Here is a 20,697-nt window from a genome sequence, read left to right on the forward strand (position 1 = left end):
ATGGAGTATGTTGATTTTCTGTTAGGGAAATCTTCTCATTGGGAACACAAAGTTTTTAGGTAATACCACTATAATAATGTTATCAGTATAGCCTAAACAGTTATCTCTTTATCCATTCAGCTCTGCCATTTAGAAGAAAGGCATCATTCAGTTCACATACAGGGATGAGGTTATCTGCCTTGGCAGCTTTTTCCTGCATTGCATGTGCTCCTTTGGCTCTCATGGCACTTTCATTGTTTGAGGAGCTAAGTGCTTGTTCCTGCCGTTTTTAATAATTTTTATGAAAGAACATTGTGAATATTCATGAACGTCTATTGCTGCAGTGGAATTGTTTTGTGGTGAAGTGTTTAACTTATGCAGTTGTTTCGTACCAACACATCTATTTGCAGTAGCTTGGCACAGCTTGCTTATTTGATGTGTGTTAGCTGCGCCTTTTGACTTGTAAGCGAAAGCACTAAAAAGAAGACAACTCCTAATGTTTTGTAGTATCATGTTATCTGTTCAAAAAGGTTCATTTTACAACCCTATGCTTTTAGTTTAAATGGTTGAAATAAGTTTTTATGTATTTTTGCAGTAAAATTGTGTGGTTGTCCGTTAGCTTGTCATAATTTATTTTACTCAAAGTTTCGGTATTTCTAGAATAAATGTATAACTATAATAGTAGCAAATAACTATGTGTTACTCATGTTTACTTTCAAGGTTGCCGGTATGTTAGAGTTCACATTCTGTTTCGCACAAAAATAAATCTAATCCACTCAGACAAGATTGTTATTCAACGCAAACTTCCAAATACTGATTTGTTACTTCTGTTTGATTTCACTTACAACAGGTTGTTCTCTGCTAAGTACTAGTTCAGTTAGCAGTCAACGAGAGAATAATAATGCAGTTTCATCATTGGCTAATCAAGCTTACTTAGATAAAGAGTAAAGGTAATTTATAGACAAAAAATTGTCATCAAAAAAGTTTATTTTGTTACTTTCTACCTACTGAGTTAAGGTAAGTTAAGCAGGGCTAAAGGCTGCCAAAACTTCGATGTATTTAGGTTCTAGTTATTTGGTAGTTATAGTCCTGGTCTTAGAAGGCTAGTAGATATCTGTACACAGTTTAGAAAACTAATACTATTCACGCTTTCTTTCTAATATTTTAGTATTATTTAGCATTTAACTTATCACGTTTGCAGCTTTTAGGTGATGATTATAGCAGCATTAGGCGGTATGTGTGGTGTGAGTGTGTAGTGTGAGTGTGTGGTGTGAGCGTGTGGTGTGAGCGTGTGGTGTGAGCGTGTGGTGTGAGCGTGTGGTGTGAGCGTGTGGTGTGAGCGTGTGGTGTGAGCGTGTGGTGTGAGCGTGTGGTGTGAGCGTGTGGTGTGAGCGTGTGGTGTGAGCATGCGTTCATCTGCATTGCTATCTGACTGAATAGTTAGAAAAGTTGAATGCAATATTTTAGTACACATACTCCTAATTTCATGGGATTAGTGAAAGATAACACGATAAGTTGACATTTGCATCCATATTACCTTACATTGTCTTGGTATCTGCTCTACACATGTATGCTAAAAGGCTGTTTCATATTTGGCATACAATTGGGATTGTATGCACCGATTGTTTCTCAGCAGAAGGCCCACCACAATGCATCGCCTCTATTGGCTAATATTCTTACTGTCAAATTGATGTGAATGTACTCAATTCACTGATTGTAGATGTCAAATCCATAAGGTGCTCGACTTTGATCATTATCTCAAAGAAGAGATCATTGTGTTGCTTCAACAAAGAGATGAAGACCAACAGGCATATCTGACAGTTCGGTTAAACCTTGCAAATATACCTTCAGACTACTGGGTCTGCGACAGGTTTGTACGTACTCGTTAGTGACATGCGCTGGCAGTCCTTTATCTTCAGATCTGCGCTAATTTTAAAGCTGCAGAATATTTGTGCTTGAAAGCTGCTAGAGGCTTTGTGACTTATTTTATTGGCTGCTAACCTGCTGCCATGTATAGCAAAGTATGAGGATAGCTTCCACTCAGTGGTGTTAGCAGTAGATCACATGACACTCTTCAACTACCAGTCACCAGACATGGTACTAAAATAAGTGAACCACGAGTATGCCAACAGTTGGTTTATTTGCTGTCCAACTACTATGCTTAGCCTTAATGTTAGAGGTTGACTTGCAACAAAATTCATATTACAGTTATTTGGTATCAAAAGATTCACCATGTCTAACTCTGCTGTGTTGTAGCAACAAAATATGTGGAGATGTGATTACAAGCTCTTAAAAGCTCAAAAATGAACGGTTAATCACAGCCATCACAAAAGCGCCGTAGGTTGGAATCACTTTCAGAAACGGCTCAAATGGGACGTAGTTGAACACGATGGCTTCAGTTTACACTTTCATGCAACCTTATTCGTCGAAATATTCTCACAAATATACTTCACGCAATCAATAAAACCTTGTCTATTGTCCTTACGCGTCTATTTCATCATCATTGTAATGTCACTTTGAGCATTGATATCTCAAAACCAAAACATTCATTTAATTTTTTAACCTTAGCTCGAAGGACTACATATCATTTTCTGGTAAACATGACGAGCCTGTTGGTCACCTGTGATAGGCAGAAAATGCTGCAGAAATTGTTCGTGCTATTTGGCAGGAAGTATTTGTCACGCGATCAGATTACAATTAGATGATTAGATTAAGCCGAAAAAAACCTGTAAAGTAGCGAGCATCTATATTAATTTGATACGGGCTTTTCGGTAGAACCCAAAGTGTTTGTCATAAACTAGTGCTACGATAAATTTTATATTTAGTCGTTTTATATTGAGTTATTGGCCTTTAATTTCAAGTGACAACATCACGTGTCAAAACAATAACTACAATGTTTGAGTACGGTCATCGAAATAATAAAGATTCCAAACTATGACGTTTTCAAGATGGCTGCGATTAACTGTTCGTTTTTGAGCTTTTAAGAGCTTGTCATCACATTTCCACATATTTGGCACCTACAACACAGCAGAGTAAGGCATGGTGAACTTTTTGGTACCAAATAACTGTAATGTGAATTTTGTTGCGAGTCAACCTTTAAGATTTTATAAAAATCATGCTTGGATAATTTCAAGTTGCCTTCTCTTGATTAATGGTAATCCTATCTTCCTTGTAATTTTACTGGCAATACTTGTCATATCTTCTGTTAAGAAATTTTTGTAACCTATTTGCTTCATGTTTCATCATTTCAGGGTCTTTGGCAGTTTGGGAGTAGTCAGTTCAATTTCATGCTGTTTATTTTTAGTACATTAGCTATGATATCATAACAATAACATTGATGTAGCTTATGGATTGCAGTGCACCTACAGTGGTTGATGCTGCTCAATGGATCTGTCCTTCATACATAAAGATACTGCAAAATGCTACCAATGCTTTATGCACAAGCAGCAGTGGTAAAAGAGATATTGGGAGTGTGGTAAGTAATATCTTGCTAATATAATTTTTTTCTGTTATTCGTAAAATCCTAAAAAGCACAACCTCACAAAGTTATTATGAAAAACTTGTATCGTTTTCATTTGACAAGTTGGTTGTCACACGAGTGGATGTCTGTAGGAATTTCGTGTTAGAAACTTATTTATGTGCATGAAAGGAACGCGCTAAGGTCACGGACGTTAACAGCTCTATTAGCGTATTATCCAACAAGTGAGCATAATGTGATGTCGAGAGTTTGATAGTTTGTATTGTCCATAAATATTCAGAGCTAGTACGGGTGAAGGCAGTTACATAGATCAGTCCATTATATTTACAATATCACAAACGGTATTCACAACACCGAGAGCTCCAAATATAAATACACATTGAAAAATACTTACCTAATCAAACTTGTAATTTTATCTGGTGATTATGCATGCAAAGTTTTTCATGCTGCAGGCACAGCAGTTTAGGTTGGAAGGAGAGCTAATACTAGGGTTGCGCGATAGCTCGATAGTCAACTGCGATAGTCGGTAGTTGTCTTCTTGATATGAATATGTTGCCTATTTTTAGCCTATCAAAACAACCGAAACTTATATATCGTTATCGAATAATAAAAAAGAATATAACCCAATAGTTTTGCAGATAGTTTTTGTTTTTTATGCAGATTTTTTTCTGCAGCTTTTCCTTTTCCATCGCTTCTCACAATCCTCGATCTGGTCATCGGGCTGGTGAAGTTATCTTCTCGATAATACAATAGTTTTACCAGCTGCCAAGTCACACGATAACTATCGGTGAACTCTGCTCATTGATAATTCGCTAGCTATCGTTATCGGTGGGACAACTCCAACGATAGTCGATCACACTTTTCCAAATTACAAATGCCGTCCCTAGCTAATACACAGGTGTCTATCAGTTTTAGGGCTCAGGGTCCCCACTTTTCACTTTAGGGGGAAAACAACTGTAACCAGTCGTTGACAACTTTAGTATGTGAGAGTATGATGCCGAGATGCAGGGCATGTTCTGCTGGGCACTGGAAATCTGCTGGACAATGGAAAATCATTTGTTAATGGGATTAGTTCGATTTACTTTGTCTTCTAGTTCAAATTCTAGCGATCTTATTATTGCGCATCATAAACATGCGAAATATAATCAAGTTGTTACAAAAATTGTAAAATAAAATTTTACAAAACGGAGAAAGACTCACTTTTACAAATTACAATTACAATTACAAAATCTATACAAGCTTCAGATACTTTAGACTTGTAATAAACAGTCTCCGTGCGTCTGCAGTCTCTTTTCTGTCGTGCGCCATCAATACGACAGTCGCTTCTCCCATGCTATCCTGTATAAATAACGCCTCTCCGATATCCTGTATCATCACTTGGACCTTTTGTGGGCCACCCATTTTACAGGAGTTGTGTTTTACTTCATGCACACAGTAATGGAATAGGGCTTTTTGCATAAAGTTATAATGTCTAGATACAAGGCATGAGTTGTTTACGAGTCGGCACCTATGCTTCCATTTAATTAACACAAATTGTTCAGCCATCTGTCATTTCTTGGAAAGTGAAAATTTGTTTTCATTTAATTTGGAAAACCTTCCGTGCTCCTCTGCTCACTTTCTATCGCTTGGCAATCTTCTTAACATCTCAGAAATAGTTATATTTATCATTAGCCTGTAAAAGTACTGAATAACGAATCCGCCATACGCAGTTATCAAAAAGCGAGAAGTTATCCACTCATGTGTAGGTTGAGCATTTATACGATTGACCATCAGTGCAATTTTTTATATTTTACATGAAATGGTGTTAATGGAGTAGATAAGACAATATTTGCAGCCCAGAGTCTTGCAATAGACCTACATGTACGCATAAAATGTAAAATTAAAAATCTATTGTTATGGTGATAGGTCATTGTTCCTAAGGTTAGTTTTTGTAAAATTACTCGCAACCAGGAGGAAAGCAAAACCAATAAACATGACTGACTGTCAATTACTGTGAAGTCTTTGCGCAATCTGTCATGGTTAACAAATATTTATATTACTTATATTAAAACATACATAGTGAAGGCTAGCCAGGTTTAGTGATATATCACGACTACAACTGGTCATATCATTATTGTAAGAGTGACTATAAGATTGCCTAACTACTTAATAGAAAGGCTACTTTATAATTCTAAGGAACTGTTACACTTCTACGCTTAGGGTTTATGTAGTTTATCTGCACTTTTCAGATGCTATCAAGTCGGCGTGTGAGGCTGTTTATGTACGATGTGGATGATGATTCTGATGATGAAAGCCTCACTGCTAGCGCGTCCATGCTTGAGGAATCGACTATCGGCAGTGACAAAGAAAATTCGCAAAGTTGACACTGACTGCGACTTGTAAACATTTGAAAATCATAGCTAATGTGATGGTATTTGCCGTTTATAAACAAAAGTTAAAACTGATATCTCAAAGTAGTCATATCAGCAAATGCATGTAATGTAAAAAATCTTTTTAAACTTTTTGCATTTTTATTTTTCAAACAGGTATTGCTGCTGTCCATGGTTTATGTCAAAAATAGCTTCAAAATGACTTATGAAGCAATTTATAATAATAGTAATAACTACCAAGTACATGTAAATATTGTCTGTGACACAAATTGACTGGAGTTATTGTACATATCACAAAATTTTTTTTGATACACCAGTTTGGGCCAGGCTCCCTTCTACATTTACCCGCATAATTGAGGCCAACTGGGACGGATGTGTATCAACATTTAATCTTCCATAGTAAACATAAAAATGAACTGGCATAATATAAAAATATAAATTGTTTACAGCGCTGAGTACCTAGAGTACTGACCATAACAGAACAACATAGGATATGACAACAAAAAGCATTTGTTAATGCTTTGACAGTTATAGCTAATGTACAGTGCTTTGCGCTAAGGTACTATTCATAAACTAACTTATACTACATGAATGAGAGTTTAAAACTCCTATGATTTGTCTTCTATCACAGTCCGTTGGACAGCTTGGCAGCGGCAGCAGCCTTCTGACTATTTTGCTTCTTGATGAGCAGCCTTCTCACTTCATCAAACTGGTCAAAGGGCACCTTAAAAAGTACGAGGTGTGACAACTACTGAATGAAATGATAGGGTATCATTGACTCATTTCAATTAACGCTAATATAATGTGAAGTTTCCCAGCAAAACTGACTATAATTCAGCCATCATATTTCTGAGTCAAAGAGCATCAAAGTTCATGAAGTACAAATAAATAAGTTTCGTTTTAAAAATTCTTGAAAATTTTAACACCTTTTCATTTACATTTTGATATATTTTGACATTTGATATATTATTCAATGCCATTTCGCGGCAAACTAGAAAAGATTATAAAGGTGGTAGATGTATATATATATCTACATTTGTATATATATACTCACCTTTAGAAACAATATAATACCTATAATAAACGATATATTTTTATTTTGAAAAGATGTAAATAGCCAGACAATAAAACTTATCGTCGATAAAAGCACTAACTAGACATCATTGAAATCAATGTTTAACGCCTTGAATGATTTTGTAGACACAAATCCTGCAGGCAGCGAAATTTTATCTGACGCAGAAGCGGCATTCTCAACACGCTAACATCACAGCTAGGTTAGAAGGTGTGCGAGCAAATGCAACAAATAATCGGCTGCAAGCATATTGAAACGATAGGCACACATGTGAAGTTCTGAATTGCTGAAATTCAAGTAAATATTCGCGTCAAAAAGATCTACATTCGTCAAACCATCTGCTAATGCTGAGACCTCTTTCTAATATAAACAAATAGAAAATGACCAGATGCATATTTCTTTACAAAGATGAGTTTATGAATGGACATTATTATGTGCAGCAACCTTATATAAACAGTAAATATCCTATCCACAGTAAAACGGTAGCAGTACTTATTTTTCCATTTTACAACTTTATGGTAAAATGGCTTGAAAGAGATGCGGAAGATTTGCACCATATCACTGGCAGGTGATATGAGAGAAACTTTACTGTTCAATGTTACTAATATGCAAATATTTAGAAAATAACAACATTCTTACAACATAACAATTTGGTTTCAGAAAGAAATCAAAGCGCTAGTCAGCATTAATTGAGCTTACAAATAAAGTTTTATCTGCAATGAACCATGGCAAAGCAGTACAAGGGATATTTCTTGATTTTAGCAATTGATTCGACACTATTGACCACCAGGTACTCACTCATTCACAAATTAGGTCAATGCACTTTTTATCGTCTTCTACTCAGAGGATTAAAAACTATTTAGAATATGGAAAACAAGTAACATTTATAAAAAAAACTCCAAATCCAGCTTTTCAAGTGTAAATTGTGGGATTCCTCAGGGTTCTATCCTGTGTCTAACTTCATTCTTGATATATATTAATGATCTTGTGTTGTGTACTAATCATTTGAAACCTATTCTGTATGCTGACGATACAGATTTATTTTTTGAGTCTAGCAATTTTAATAATGACATAGAGTTAATAATGACATAGATAGAGTTAATAATGGCATAGATAGAGTTAATAATGACATAGATAGAGTTAATAATGGCATAGATAGAGTTAATAATGACATAGATAGAGTTAATAATGACATAGATAGAGTTAATAATGACATAGATAGAGTTAATAATGACATAGAGTTAATAATGGCATAGAGTTAATAATGGCATAGATAGAGTTAATAATGGCATAGATAGAGTTAATAATGACATAGATAGAGTTAATAATGACATAGATAGAGTTAATAATGGCATAGATAGAGTTAATAATGGCATAGATAGAGTTAATAATGACATAGATAGAGTTAATAATGGCATAGATAGAGTTAATAATGACATAGAGTTAATAATGACATAGAGTTAATAATGACATAGATAGAGTTAATAATGGCATAGATAGAGTTAATAATGACATAGAGTTAATAATGACATAGAGTTAATAATGACATAGATAGAGTTAATAATGACATAGATAGAGTTAATAATGACATAGATAGAGTTAATAATGACATAGAGTTAATAATGACATAGATAGAGTTAATAATGACATAGATAGAGTTAATAATGACATAGAGTTAATAATGACATAGAGTTAATAATGACATAGATAGAGTTAATAATGGCATAGATAGAGTTAATAATGACATAGAGTAAATAATGACATAGAGTTAATAATGACATAGAGTTAATAATGACATAGATAGAGTTAATAATGACATAGATAGAGTTAATAATGACATAGAGTTAATAATGACATAGATAGAGTTAATAATGACATAGATAGAGTTAATAATAACATAGATAGAGTTAATAATGACATAGATAGAGTTAATAATAACATAGATAGAGTTAATAATGACATAGAGTTAATAATGACATAGATAAAGTTAATAATGACATAGATAGAGTTAATAATGACATAGATAGAGTTAATAATGACATAGATAGAGTTAATAATGGCATAGATAGAGTTAATAATGACATAGATAGAGTTAATAATAACATAGATAGAGTTAATAATGACATAGATAGAGTTAATAATAACATAGATAGAGTTAATAATGACATAGATAGAGTTAATAATGGCATAGATAGAGTTAATAATGACATAGATAGAGTTAATAATAACATAGATAGAGTTAATAATGACATAGATAGAGTTAATAATAACATAGATAGAGTTAATAATGACATAGATAGAGTTAATAATGGCATAGATAGAGTTAATAATGGCATAGATAGAGTTAATAATGACATAGAGTTAATAATGACATAGATAGAGTTAATAATGACATAGATAGAGTTAATAATGACATAGATAGAGTTAATAATGGCATAGATAGAGTTAATAATGGCATAGATAGAGTTAATAATGACATAGATAGAGTTAATAATGGCATAGATAGAGTTAATAATGACATAGATAGAGTTAATAATGACATAGATAAAGTTAATAATGGCATAGAGTTAATAATGGCATAGATAGAGTTAATAATGACATAGAGTTAATAATGGCATAGATAGAGTTAATAATGACATAGATAGAGTTAATAATGACATAGATAGAGTTAATAATGACATAGATAAAGTTAATAATGGCATAGAGTTAATAATGGCATAGAGTTAATAATGACATAGATAGAGTTAATAATGACATAGAGTTAATAATGGCATAGATAGAGTTAATAATGACATAGATAGAGTTAATAATGACATAGATAGAGTTAATAATGACATAGATAAAGTTAATAATGGCATAGAGTTAATAATGGCATAGAGTTAATAATGGCATAGATAGAGTTAATAATGACATAGATAGAGTTAATAATGGCATAGATAGAGTTAATAATGACATAGATAGAGTTAATAATGACATAGATAGAGTTAATAATGACATAGATAGAGTTAATAATGACATAGATAGAGTTAATAATGGCATAGATAGAGTTAATAATGACATAGAGTTAATAATGACATAGAGTTAATAATGACATAGATAGAGTTAATAATGACATAGAGTTAATAATGACATAGATAAAGTTAATAATGACATAGATAGAGTTAATAATGACATAGATAGAGTTAATAATGACATAGATAGAGTTAATAATGGCATAGATAGAGTTAATAATGACATAGATAGAGTTAATAATAACATAGATAGAGTTAATAATGACATAGATAGAGTTAATAATAACATAGATAGAGTTAATAATGACATAGATAGAGTTAATAATGGCATAGATAGAGTTAATAATGGCATAGATAGAGTTAATAATGACATAGAGTTAATAATGACATAGATAGAGTTAATAATGACATAGATAGAGTTAATAATGACATAGATAGAGTTAATAATGGCATAGATAGAGTTAATAATGGCATAGATAGAGTTAATAATGACATAGATAGAGTTAATAATGGCATAGATAGAGTTAATAATGACATAGATAGAGTTAATAATGACATAGATAAAGTTAATAATGGCATAGAGTTAATAATGGCATAGATAGAGTTAATAATGACATAGAGTTAATAATGGCATAGATAGAGTTAATAATGACATAGATAGAGTTAATAATGACATAGATAGAGTTAATAATGACATAGATAGAGTTAATAATGACATAGATAGAGTTAATAATGACATAGATAGAGTTAATAATGGCATAGATAGAGTAAATAATGACATAGAGTTAATAATGACATAGATAGAGTTAATAATGACATAGATAAAGTTAATAATGACATAGATAGAGTTAATAATGACATAGAGTTAATAATGACATAGATAGAGTTAATAATGGCATAGATAGAGTTAATAATGACATAGATAGAGTTAATAATGACATAGAGTTAATAATGGCATAGATAGAGTTAATAATGACATAGATAGAGTTAATAATGACATAGATAGAGTTAATAATGGCATAGATAGAGTAAATAATGACATAGAGTTAATAATGACATAGATAGAGTTAATAATGACATAGATAGAGTTAATAATGACATAGATAGAGTTAATAATGACATAGAGTTAATAATGACATAGATAGAGTTAATAATGGCATAGATAGAGTTAATAATGACATAGATAGAGTTAATAATGACATAGAGTTAATAATGGCATAGATAGAGTTAATAATGACATAGATAGAGTTAATAATGACATAGATAGAGTTAATAATGGCATAGATAGAGTTAATAATGACATAGATAGAGTTAATAATGGCATAGATAGAGTTAATAATGGCATAGATAGAGTTAATAATGACATAGATAGAGTTAATAATGACATAGATAGAGTTAATAATGGCATAGATAGAGTTAATAATGACATAGAGTTAATAATGACATAGATAGAGTTAATAATGACATAGATAGAGTTAATAATGACATAGATAGAGTTAATAATGACATAGATAAAGTTAATAATGACATAGATAAAGTTAATAATGGCATAGAGTTAATAATGGCATAGATAGAGTTAATAATGACATAGAGTTAATAATGGCATAGATAGAGTTAATAATGGCATAGATAGAGTTAATAATGGCATAGAGTTAATAATGACATAGATAGAGTTAATAATGGCATAGATAGAGTTAATAATGACATAGATAGAGTTAATAATGACATAGATAGAGTTAATAATGGCATAGATAGAGTTAATAATGACATAGATAGAGTTAATAATGACATAGAGTTAATAATGGCATAGATAGAGTTAATAATGACATAGATAGAGTTAATAATGACATAGATAGAGTTAATAATGGCATAGATAGAGTTAATAATGACATAGATAGAGTTAATAATGGCATAGATAGAGTTAATAATGGCATAGATAGAGTTAATAATGACATAGATAGAGTTAATAATGACATAGATAGAGTTAATAATGGCATAGATAGAGTTAATAATGACATAGAGTTAATAATGACATAGATAGAGTTAATAATGACATAGATAGAGTTAATAATGACATAGATAGAGTTAATAATGACATAGATAAAGTTAATAATGACATAGATAAAGTTAATAATGGCATAGAGTTAATAATGGCATAGATAGAGTTAATAATGACATAGAGTTAATAATGGCATAGATAGAGTTAATAATGGCATAGATAGAGTTAATAATGGCATAGAGTTAATAATGACATAGATAGAGTTAATAATGGCATAGATAGAGTTAATAATGACATAGATAAAGTTAATAATGGCATAGATAGAGTTAATAATGGCATAGAGTTAATAATGGCATAGATAGAGTTAATAATGACATAGAGTTAATAATGGCATAGAGTTAATAATGGCATAGATAGAGTTAATAATGGCATAGAGTTAATAATGACATAGATAGAGTTAATAATGACATAGATAGAGTTAATAATGACATAGATAGAGTTAATAATGACATAGATAGAGTTAATAATGGCATAGATAGAGTTAATAATGACATAGATAGAGTTAATAATGGCATAGATAGAGTTAATAATGACATAGATAGAGTTAATAATGACATAGATAGAGTTAATAATGGCATAGATAGAGTTAATAATGACATAGATAGAGTTAATAATGGCATAGATAGAGTTAATAATGGCATAGAGTTAATAATGGCATAGATAGAGTTAATAATGACATAGAGTTAATAATGGCATAGAGTTAATAATGGCATAGATAGAGTTAATAATGGCATAGAGTTAATAATGACATAGATAGAGTTAATAATGACATAGATAGAGTTAATAATGACATAGATAGAGTTAATAATGACATAGATAGAGTTAATAATGGCATAGATAGAGTTAATAATGACATAGATAGAGTTAATAATGGCATAGATAGAGTTAATAATGACATAGATAGAGTTAATAATAACATAGATAGAGTTAATAATGACATAGATAGAGTTAATAATAACATAGATAGAGTTAATAATGACATAGATAGAGTTAATAATGGCATAGATAGAGTTAATAATGGCATAGATAGAGTTAATAATGACATAGAGTTAATAATGACATAGATAGAGTTAATAATGACATAGATAGAGTTAATAATGACATAGATAGAGTTAATAATGGCATAGATAGAGTTAATAATGGCATAGATAGAGTTAATAATGACATAGATAGAGTTAATAATGGCATAGATAGAGTTAATAATGACATAGATAGAGTTAATAATGACATAGATAAAGTTAATAATGGCATAGAGTTAATAATGACATAGATAAAGTTAATAATGACATAGATAGAGTTAATAATGACATAGAGTTAATAATGACATAGATAGAGTTAATAATGACATAGATAGAGTTAATAATGGCATAGATAGAGTTAATAATGACATAGATAGAGTTAATAATGACATAGATAAAGTTAATAATGGCATAGAGTTAATAATGACATAGATAAAGTTAATAATGACATAGATAGAGTTAATAATGGCATAGAGTTAATAATGACATAGATAGAGTTAATAATGACATAGAGTTAATAATGACATAGAGTTAATAATGACATAGATAGAGTTAATAATGACATAGATAGAGTTAATAATGGCATAGATAGAGTAAATAATGACATAGAGTTAATAATGACATAGATAGAGTTAATAATGACATAGATAAAGTTAATAATGACATAGATAGAGTTAATAATGACATAGAGTTAATAATGACATAGATAGAGTTAATAATGGCATAGATAGAGTTAATAATGACATAGATAGAGTTAATAATGACATAGAGTTAATAATGGCATAGATAGAGTTAATAATGACATAGATAGAGTTAATAATGACATAGATAGAGTTAATAATGGCATAGATAGAGTAAATAATGACATAGAGTTAATAATGACATAGATAGAGTTAATAATGACATAGATAAAGTTAATAATGACATAGATAGAGTTAATAATGACATAGAGTTAATAATGACATAGATAGAGTTAATAATGGCATAGATAGAGTTAATAATGACATAGATAGAGTTAATAATGACATAGAGTTAATAATGGCATAGATAGAGTTAATAATGACATAGATAGAGTTAATAATGACATAGATAGAGTTAATAATGACATAGATAGAGTTAATAATGACATAGATAGAGTTAATAATGGCATAGATAGAGTTAATAATGACATAGATAAAGTTAATAATGGCATAGAGTTAATAATGACATAGATAAAGTTAATAATGACATAGATAGAGTTAATAATGACATAGAGTTAATAATGGCATAGATAGAGTTAATAATGACATAGATAGAGTTAATAATGGCATAGATAGAGTTAATAATGACATAGATAGAGTTAATAATGGCATAGATAGAGTTAATAATGACATAGAGTTAATAATGACATAGATAGAGTTAATAATGACATAGATAGAGTTAATAATGACATAGATAGAGTTAATAATGGCATAGATAGAGTTAATAATGACATAGAGTTAATAATGACATAGATAGAGTTAATAATGACATAGATAGAGTTAATAATGACATAGATAGAGTTAATAATGGCATAGATAGAGTTAATAATGACATAGATAGAGTTAATAATGGCATAGATAGAGTTAATAATGACATAGAGTTAATAATGACATAGATAGAGTTAATAATGACATAGATAGAGTTAATAATGACATAGATAGAGTTAATAATGGCATAGATAGAGTTAATAATGACATAGATAGAGTTAATAATGACATAGAGTTAATAATGACATAGAGTTAATAATGACATAGATAGAGTTAATAATGACATAGATAGAGTTAATAATGGCATAGATAGAGTAAATAATGACATAGAGTTAATAATGACATAGATAGAGTTAATAATGACATAGATAAAGTTAATAATGACATAGATAGAGTTAATAATGACATAGAGTTAATAATGACATAGATAGAGTTAATAATGGCATAGATAGAGTTAATAATGACATAGATAGAGTTAATAATGACATAGAGTTAATAATGGCATAGATAGAGTTAATAATGACATAGATAGAGTTAATAATGACATAGATAGAGTTAATAATGGCATAGATAGAGTAAATAATGACATAGAGTTAATAATGACATAGATAGAGTTAATAATGACATAGATAAAGTTAATAATGACATAGATAGAGTTAATAATGACATAGAGTTAATAATGACATAGATAGAGTTAATAATGGCATAGATAGAGTTAATAATGACATAGATAGAGTTAATAATGACATAGAGTTAATAATGGCATAGATAGAGTTAATAATGACATAGATAGAGTTAATAATGACATAGATAGAGTTAATAATGGCATAGATAGAGTTAATAATGACATAGATAGAGTTAATAATGGCATAGATAGAGTTAATAATGGCATAGATAGAGTTAATAATGACATAGATAGAGTTAATAATGACATAGATAGAGTTAATAATGGCATAGATAGAGTTAATAATGACATAGAGTTAATAATGACATAGATAGAGTTAATAATGACATAGATAGAGTTAATAATGACATAGATAGAGTTAATAATGACATAGATAAAGTTAATAATGACATAGATAAAGTTAATAATGGCATAGAGTTAATAATGGCATAGATAGAGTTAATAATGACATAGAGTTAATAATGGCATAGATAGAGTTAATAATGGCATAGATAGAGTTAATAATGGCATAGAGTTAATAATGACATAGATAGAGTTAATAATGGCATAGATAGAGTTAATAATGACATAGATAAAGTTAATAATGGCATAGATAGAGTTAATAATGGCATAGAGTTAATAATGGCATAGATAGAGTTAATAATGACATAGAGTTAATAATGGCATAGATAGAGTTAATAATGGCATAGATAGAGTTAATAATGGCATAGAGTTAATAATGACATAGATAGAGTTAATAATGACATAGATAGAGTTAATAATGACATAGATAGAGTTAATAATGACATAGATAGAGTTAATAATGGCATAGATAGAGTTAATAATGACATAGATAGAGTTAATAATGACATAGAGTTAATAATGACATAGATAGAGTTAATAATGACATAGAGTTAATAATGACATAGATAGAGTTAATAATGACATAGATAGAGTTAATAATGGCATAGATAGAGTTAATAATGACATAGAGTTAATAATGGCATAGATAGAGTTAATAATGACATAGAGTTAATAATGGCATAGATAGAGTTAATAATGACATAGATAGAGTTAATAATGACATAGATAGAGTTAATAATGGCATAGATAGAGTTAATAATGACATAGATAGAGTTAATAATGGCATAGATAGAGTTAATAATGGCATAGATAGAGTTAATAATGACATAGATAGAGTTAATAATGACATAGATAGAGTTAATAATGGCATAGATAGAGTTAATAATGACATAGAGTTAATAATGACATAGATAGAGTTAATAATGACATAGATAGAGTTAATAATGACATAGATAGAGTTAATAATGACATAGATAAAGTTAATAATGGCATAGATAGAGTTAATAATGGCATAGATAGAGTTAATAATGACATAGAGTTAATAATGACATAGATAGAGTTAATAATGACATAGATAGAGTTAATAATGACATAGATAGAGTTAATAATGACATAGATAGAGTTAATAATGACATAGATAAAGTTAATAATGGCATAGATAGAGTTAATAATGGCATAGATAGAGTTAATAATGACATAGAGTTAATAATGACATAGATAGAGTTAATAATGACATAGATAGAGTTAATAATGACATAGATAGAGTTAATAATGACATAGAGTTAATAATGACATAGATAGAGTTAATAATGACATAGATAGAGTTAATAATGGCATAGATAGAGTTAATAATGACATAGATAAAGTTAATAATGACATAGAGTTAATAATGGCATAGATAGAGTTAATAATGACATAGATAGAGTTAATAATGACATAGATAGAGTTAATAATGACATAGATAGAGTTAATAATGACATAGATAGAGTTAATAATGACATAGATAAAGTTAATAATGGCATAGATAGAGTTAATAATGGCATAGATAGAGTTAATAATGACATAGAGTTAATAATGACATAGATAGAGTTAATAATGACATAGATAGAGTTAATAATGACATAGATAGAGTTAATAATGACATAGATAGAGTTAATAATAACATAGATAGAGTTAATAATGACATAGATAGAGTTAATAATGGCATAGATAGAGTTAATAATGACATAGAGTTAATAATGACATAGAGTTAATAATGACATAGAGTTAATAATGGCATAGATAGAGTTAATAATGGCATAGATAGAGTTAATAATGACATAGAGTTAATAATGGCATAGATAGAGTTAATAATGACATAGAGTTAATAATGGCATAGATAGAGTTAATAATGACATAGATAGAGTTAATAATGACATAGATAGAGTTAATAATGACATAGATAGAGTTAATAATGACATAGAGTTAATAATGGCATAGATAGAGTTAATAATGACATAGATAGAGTTAATAATGACATAGAGTTAATAATGGCATAGATAGAGTTAATAATGGCATAGATAGAGTTAATAATGACATAGATAGAGTTAATAATGGCATAGATAAAGTTAATAATGACATAGATAGAGTTAATAATGACATAGATAGAGTTAATAATGACATAGAGTTAATAATGACATAGATAGAGTTAATAATGACATAGATAGAGTTAATAATGGCATAGATAGAGTTAATAATGACATAGATAGAGTTAATAATGACATAGATAGAGTTAATAATGACATAGATAGAGTTAATAATGACATAGATAGAGTTAATAATGACATAGATAGAGTTAATAATGACATAGATAAAGTTAATAATGACATAGATAGAGTTAATAATGACATAGATAGAGTTAATAATGACATAGATAGAGTTAATAATGGCATAGATAGAGTTAATAATGGCATAGATAGAGTTAATAATGACATAGATAGAGTTAATAATGGCATAGATAGAGTTAATAATGGCATAGATAGAGTTAATAATGACATAGATAGAGTTAATAATGACATAGATAGAGTTAATAATGACATAGATAGAGTATGTAAAAGATGAATTCAAACCATGAGTAAGTTGTCACTAGCCACCTAGACACCGCACTCATCAAAGGTTGGAGTGTTACTAATTGTACTCATTCCTATAATTTACCTCATGTAACTTCTCAAGAGGCCATTTTGCTCATTTCTCTTGTTAACACAGCCGAGGGACAAGAGTTTGACAAAGACTTGCTCCGCTGAGAAGTCACATAACTTGTGTGATTTGAGAAGCTGCCAAGGAATAGTGTCAAGTGTGGAAATAGTGAGCTTACGCCAATATAATCTGGCTACTCGTACCATATGCAAACACCTTTGCCGGAGTGCCCATTAGTTTCACAAGTACTGATCAAGCACTGGCTGCGAAGAGACTGAATCTATAAACCACTGACTTATGCTATCTGTGATTTATGAGCCTCATGAGCCAATTTTTACCATTACCCACAATTGTCTGTCCTCCAATCCATAATTGGCTTTGTTGTTCTGAAACAGCGGGTTAATGGTTTTTAGGAAAAATACTTGGCGCTATACGATATTCTATAACAAAATTATCTTAAGATGCCTAAATTGAAAAAAGTGTTCCCAAGGTTAGAAATAAAAATAACCAAAAATGAAGATACTCTGAAATTGAAAGTATCATGTCTACTACTCTTAATGAATCAGATAATCATTATCTGGTACTTACTGCTAAAACTGTGGTGGCTAAAGCCAGTAATGTTAATCCATTCATCCACATCTCCTTCCACCCAACCATCCCAGACAAATGATATGCAATGCCTTCCGCCAGCCAACTATCGCCTGCTTCACTGCATCCTTGCTTGAGAGCATAATAGGAGCCAATCAAAGGATGGGTGTTAGTAGACAACTCCCATAGATATTCACACATCGACAAAAGGTGTAAAAGTTGACTAACTCTGCACAAACTATGTGCAACATCTCGCTTTGCTCATTTCAGTTTCTCTGTGTATTTTACTGTTTTTGCCTCTAAAGACTTGGAATACTAAGTAGATGACAAGCCTTGAAGCTGTCATATGTTGCAGAGATGATTGTGTAGTGTATGATTGTCTGGTATGGTTATCTGGCACCAAAACACATTCAGCTGTGTTCATACGAATATCTGCATCATTTCTCGTGCCTTGAAACTTTGTGGATTCACATTGGCTATCATGTTCAGCTTGATATAATCCTATTATAGCAAAAATATTTCATTGCAATCTATACAATGTTCAGTTATTGAAAAGTTATCTAATACTGTGAGATTGATCTGTCAGGCTTTTGTGCTCTGGAATTTGGAGTCCAACCCCCTTCAGATGTCTTTTGTGTTTATTATTCACTGGCAATCTACATCTTACTTTGAGCAAAGCCTTTAAAATCTACTCATAAAGACGCAGTCCAGCTATCGGCTACCAGAAACGGCTGCTATGGCAGGGTTCATGTGCTGAACATGGTCACAGTAAAAGTTGCCACTTGTAAAATTATCTAGTTAAGCTTTAAAGTATGTTGACACATTAAATCATAATGCAGATTTTTATGTATTCATTACCATCTAGCTTTTGATTGGCTGTACAAGGTTTTAAAGCTTTTGATTGGCTGTACAAGGTTTTAAAGCTTTTGATTGGCTGTAGTACAAGGTTTTAAAGCTTTTGATTGGCTGTAGTACAAGGTTTTAAAGCTTTTGATTGGCTGTACAAGGTTTTAAAGGTGTCCTCTAGATTTGTAGTCCACACAATTCTGCTTGGCAAAAAGCTGTGAAAAACTGGATTATTTGATAATTTGTGGTATTCGTTGATAGTATTAATCAAAATATCACGGTATTCGGTAATATTGTGGTATTTGATTTGAAAATCTATATGTAATCGAAAAGTACTTGATATTACTTGAATCATTTGTTTTTACAAGAATGTTCAGTATTAAGAGTAAACAAACACCTTACAGGCATGTTCAAACACGGAGTAACAGTTAGACCAGGCTGGTCATTGTGTACATAACAATTTTTGACATGGAAAACCTTTGCCTTGTGTAATGTTAGCTCTTTATGCTGTCTCATCCTGTGACCACTGGCCACAAGCGTAGAGAATGTGTCGAAGTGTCACAATGGGCAGTCATGTCAGCAGCGATTTTAACAAAAACTATAGGATAAACTGTAGCTACAGATCTTAAAACCGTTATAAGTCCATTGTTACAAGATCTTGCTGTGTCACTAATTAAAGAATCTGCCATGGCAAGGGCCACTATTAACTTCTCATTATAAAGGTTAAGAATTGCCGGTTGCTAAACCTTAGCCTGTCTTCTATATTAATATCATAGGGAAATTTTTTTGCTATTTCTTTCTGCCATTAGAAATGAGATCATTTAATAGTGATTATGTACAAAAAATGGCATGCAGTTGTCAAAACTGTCTTATGTGTTCTAAAAAACAACTGTGGACAGATTTAGGGCGGCCCACTGATGATACGGCTGTTCCAGTTTTACCCAGAATGCTAGTGCGTGTTAAGACCTTTATAGAACCATCTTCTTACTTGACACTCACACTATTGCGTACTCATCCGTTCCAGCAGCGTTTCATGTAACAACAGTAGTATATATGGTCATACAG

At 30.7% G+C, this 20,697-nt stretch overlaps 2 protein-coding genes across 2 annotated transcripts in view; both read left to right on the forward strand.

The window, feature by feature from the left end:
- LOC137409988 (uncharacterized) lies at positions 1–6,928 on the forward strand. Its single transcript, XM_068095616.1, has 4 exons — positions 1–5; positions 1,700–1,849; positions 3,337–3,454; positions 5,686–6,928. Exons 1-4 carry the CDS (start codon positions 1–3, stop codon positions 5,818–5,820), a joined length of 408 nt encoding a protein of 135 aa, XP_067951717.1. The 3' UTR covers positions 5,821–6,928.
- The window catches only part of LOC137409989 (uncharacterized), a 25,521-nt gene continuing 11,260 nt past the window's right edge, over positions 6,437–20,697 (forward strand). Inside the window, exons 1-2 of the mRNA XM_068095617.1 lie at positions 6,437–6,565; positions 7,027–7,100. Coding sequence (XP_067951718.1) covers positions 6,437–6,565; positions 7,027–7,100 — 203 coding nt within the window. The remainder of the gene's footprint in view (positions 6,566–7,026; positions 7,101–20,697) is intronic.

This window comes from Watersipora subatra, unplaced genomic scaffold (genome assembly GCF_963576615.1).
Source record: "Watersipora subatra unplaced genomic scaffold, tzWatSuba1.1 SCAFFOLD_231, whole genome shotgun sequence".
In the NCBI taxonomy this organism is placed as follows: Eukaryota; Metazoa; Bryozoa; class Gymnolaemata; order Cheilostomatida; family Watersiporidae; genus Watersipora; species Watersipora subatra.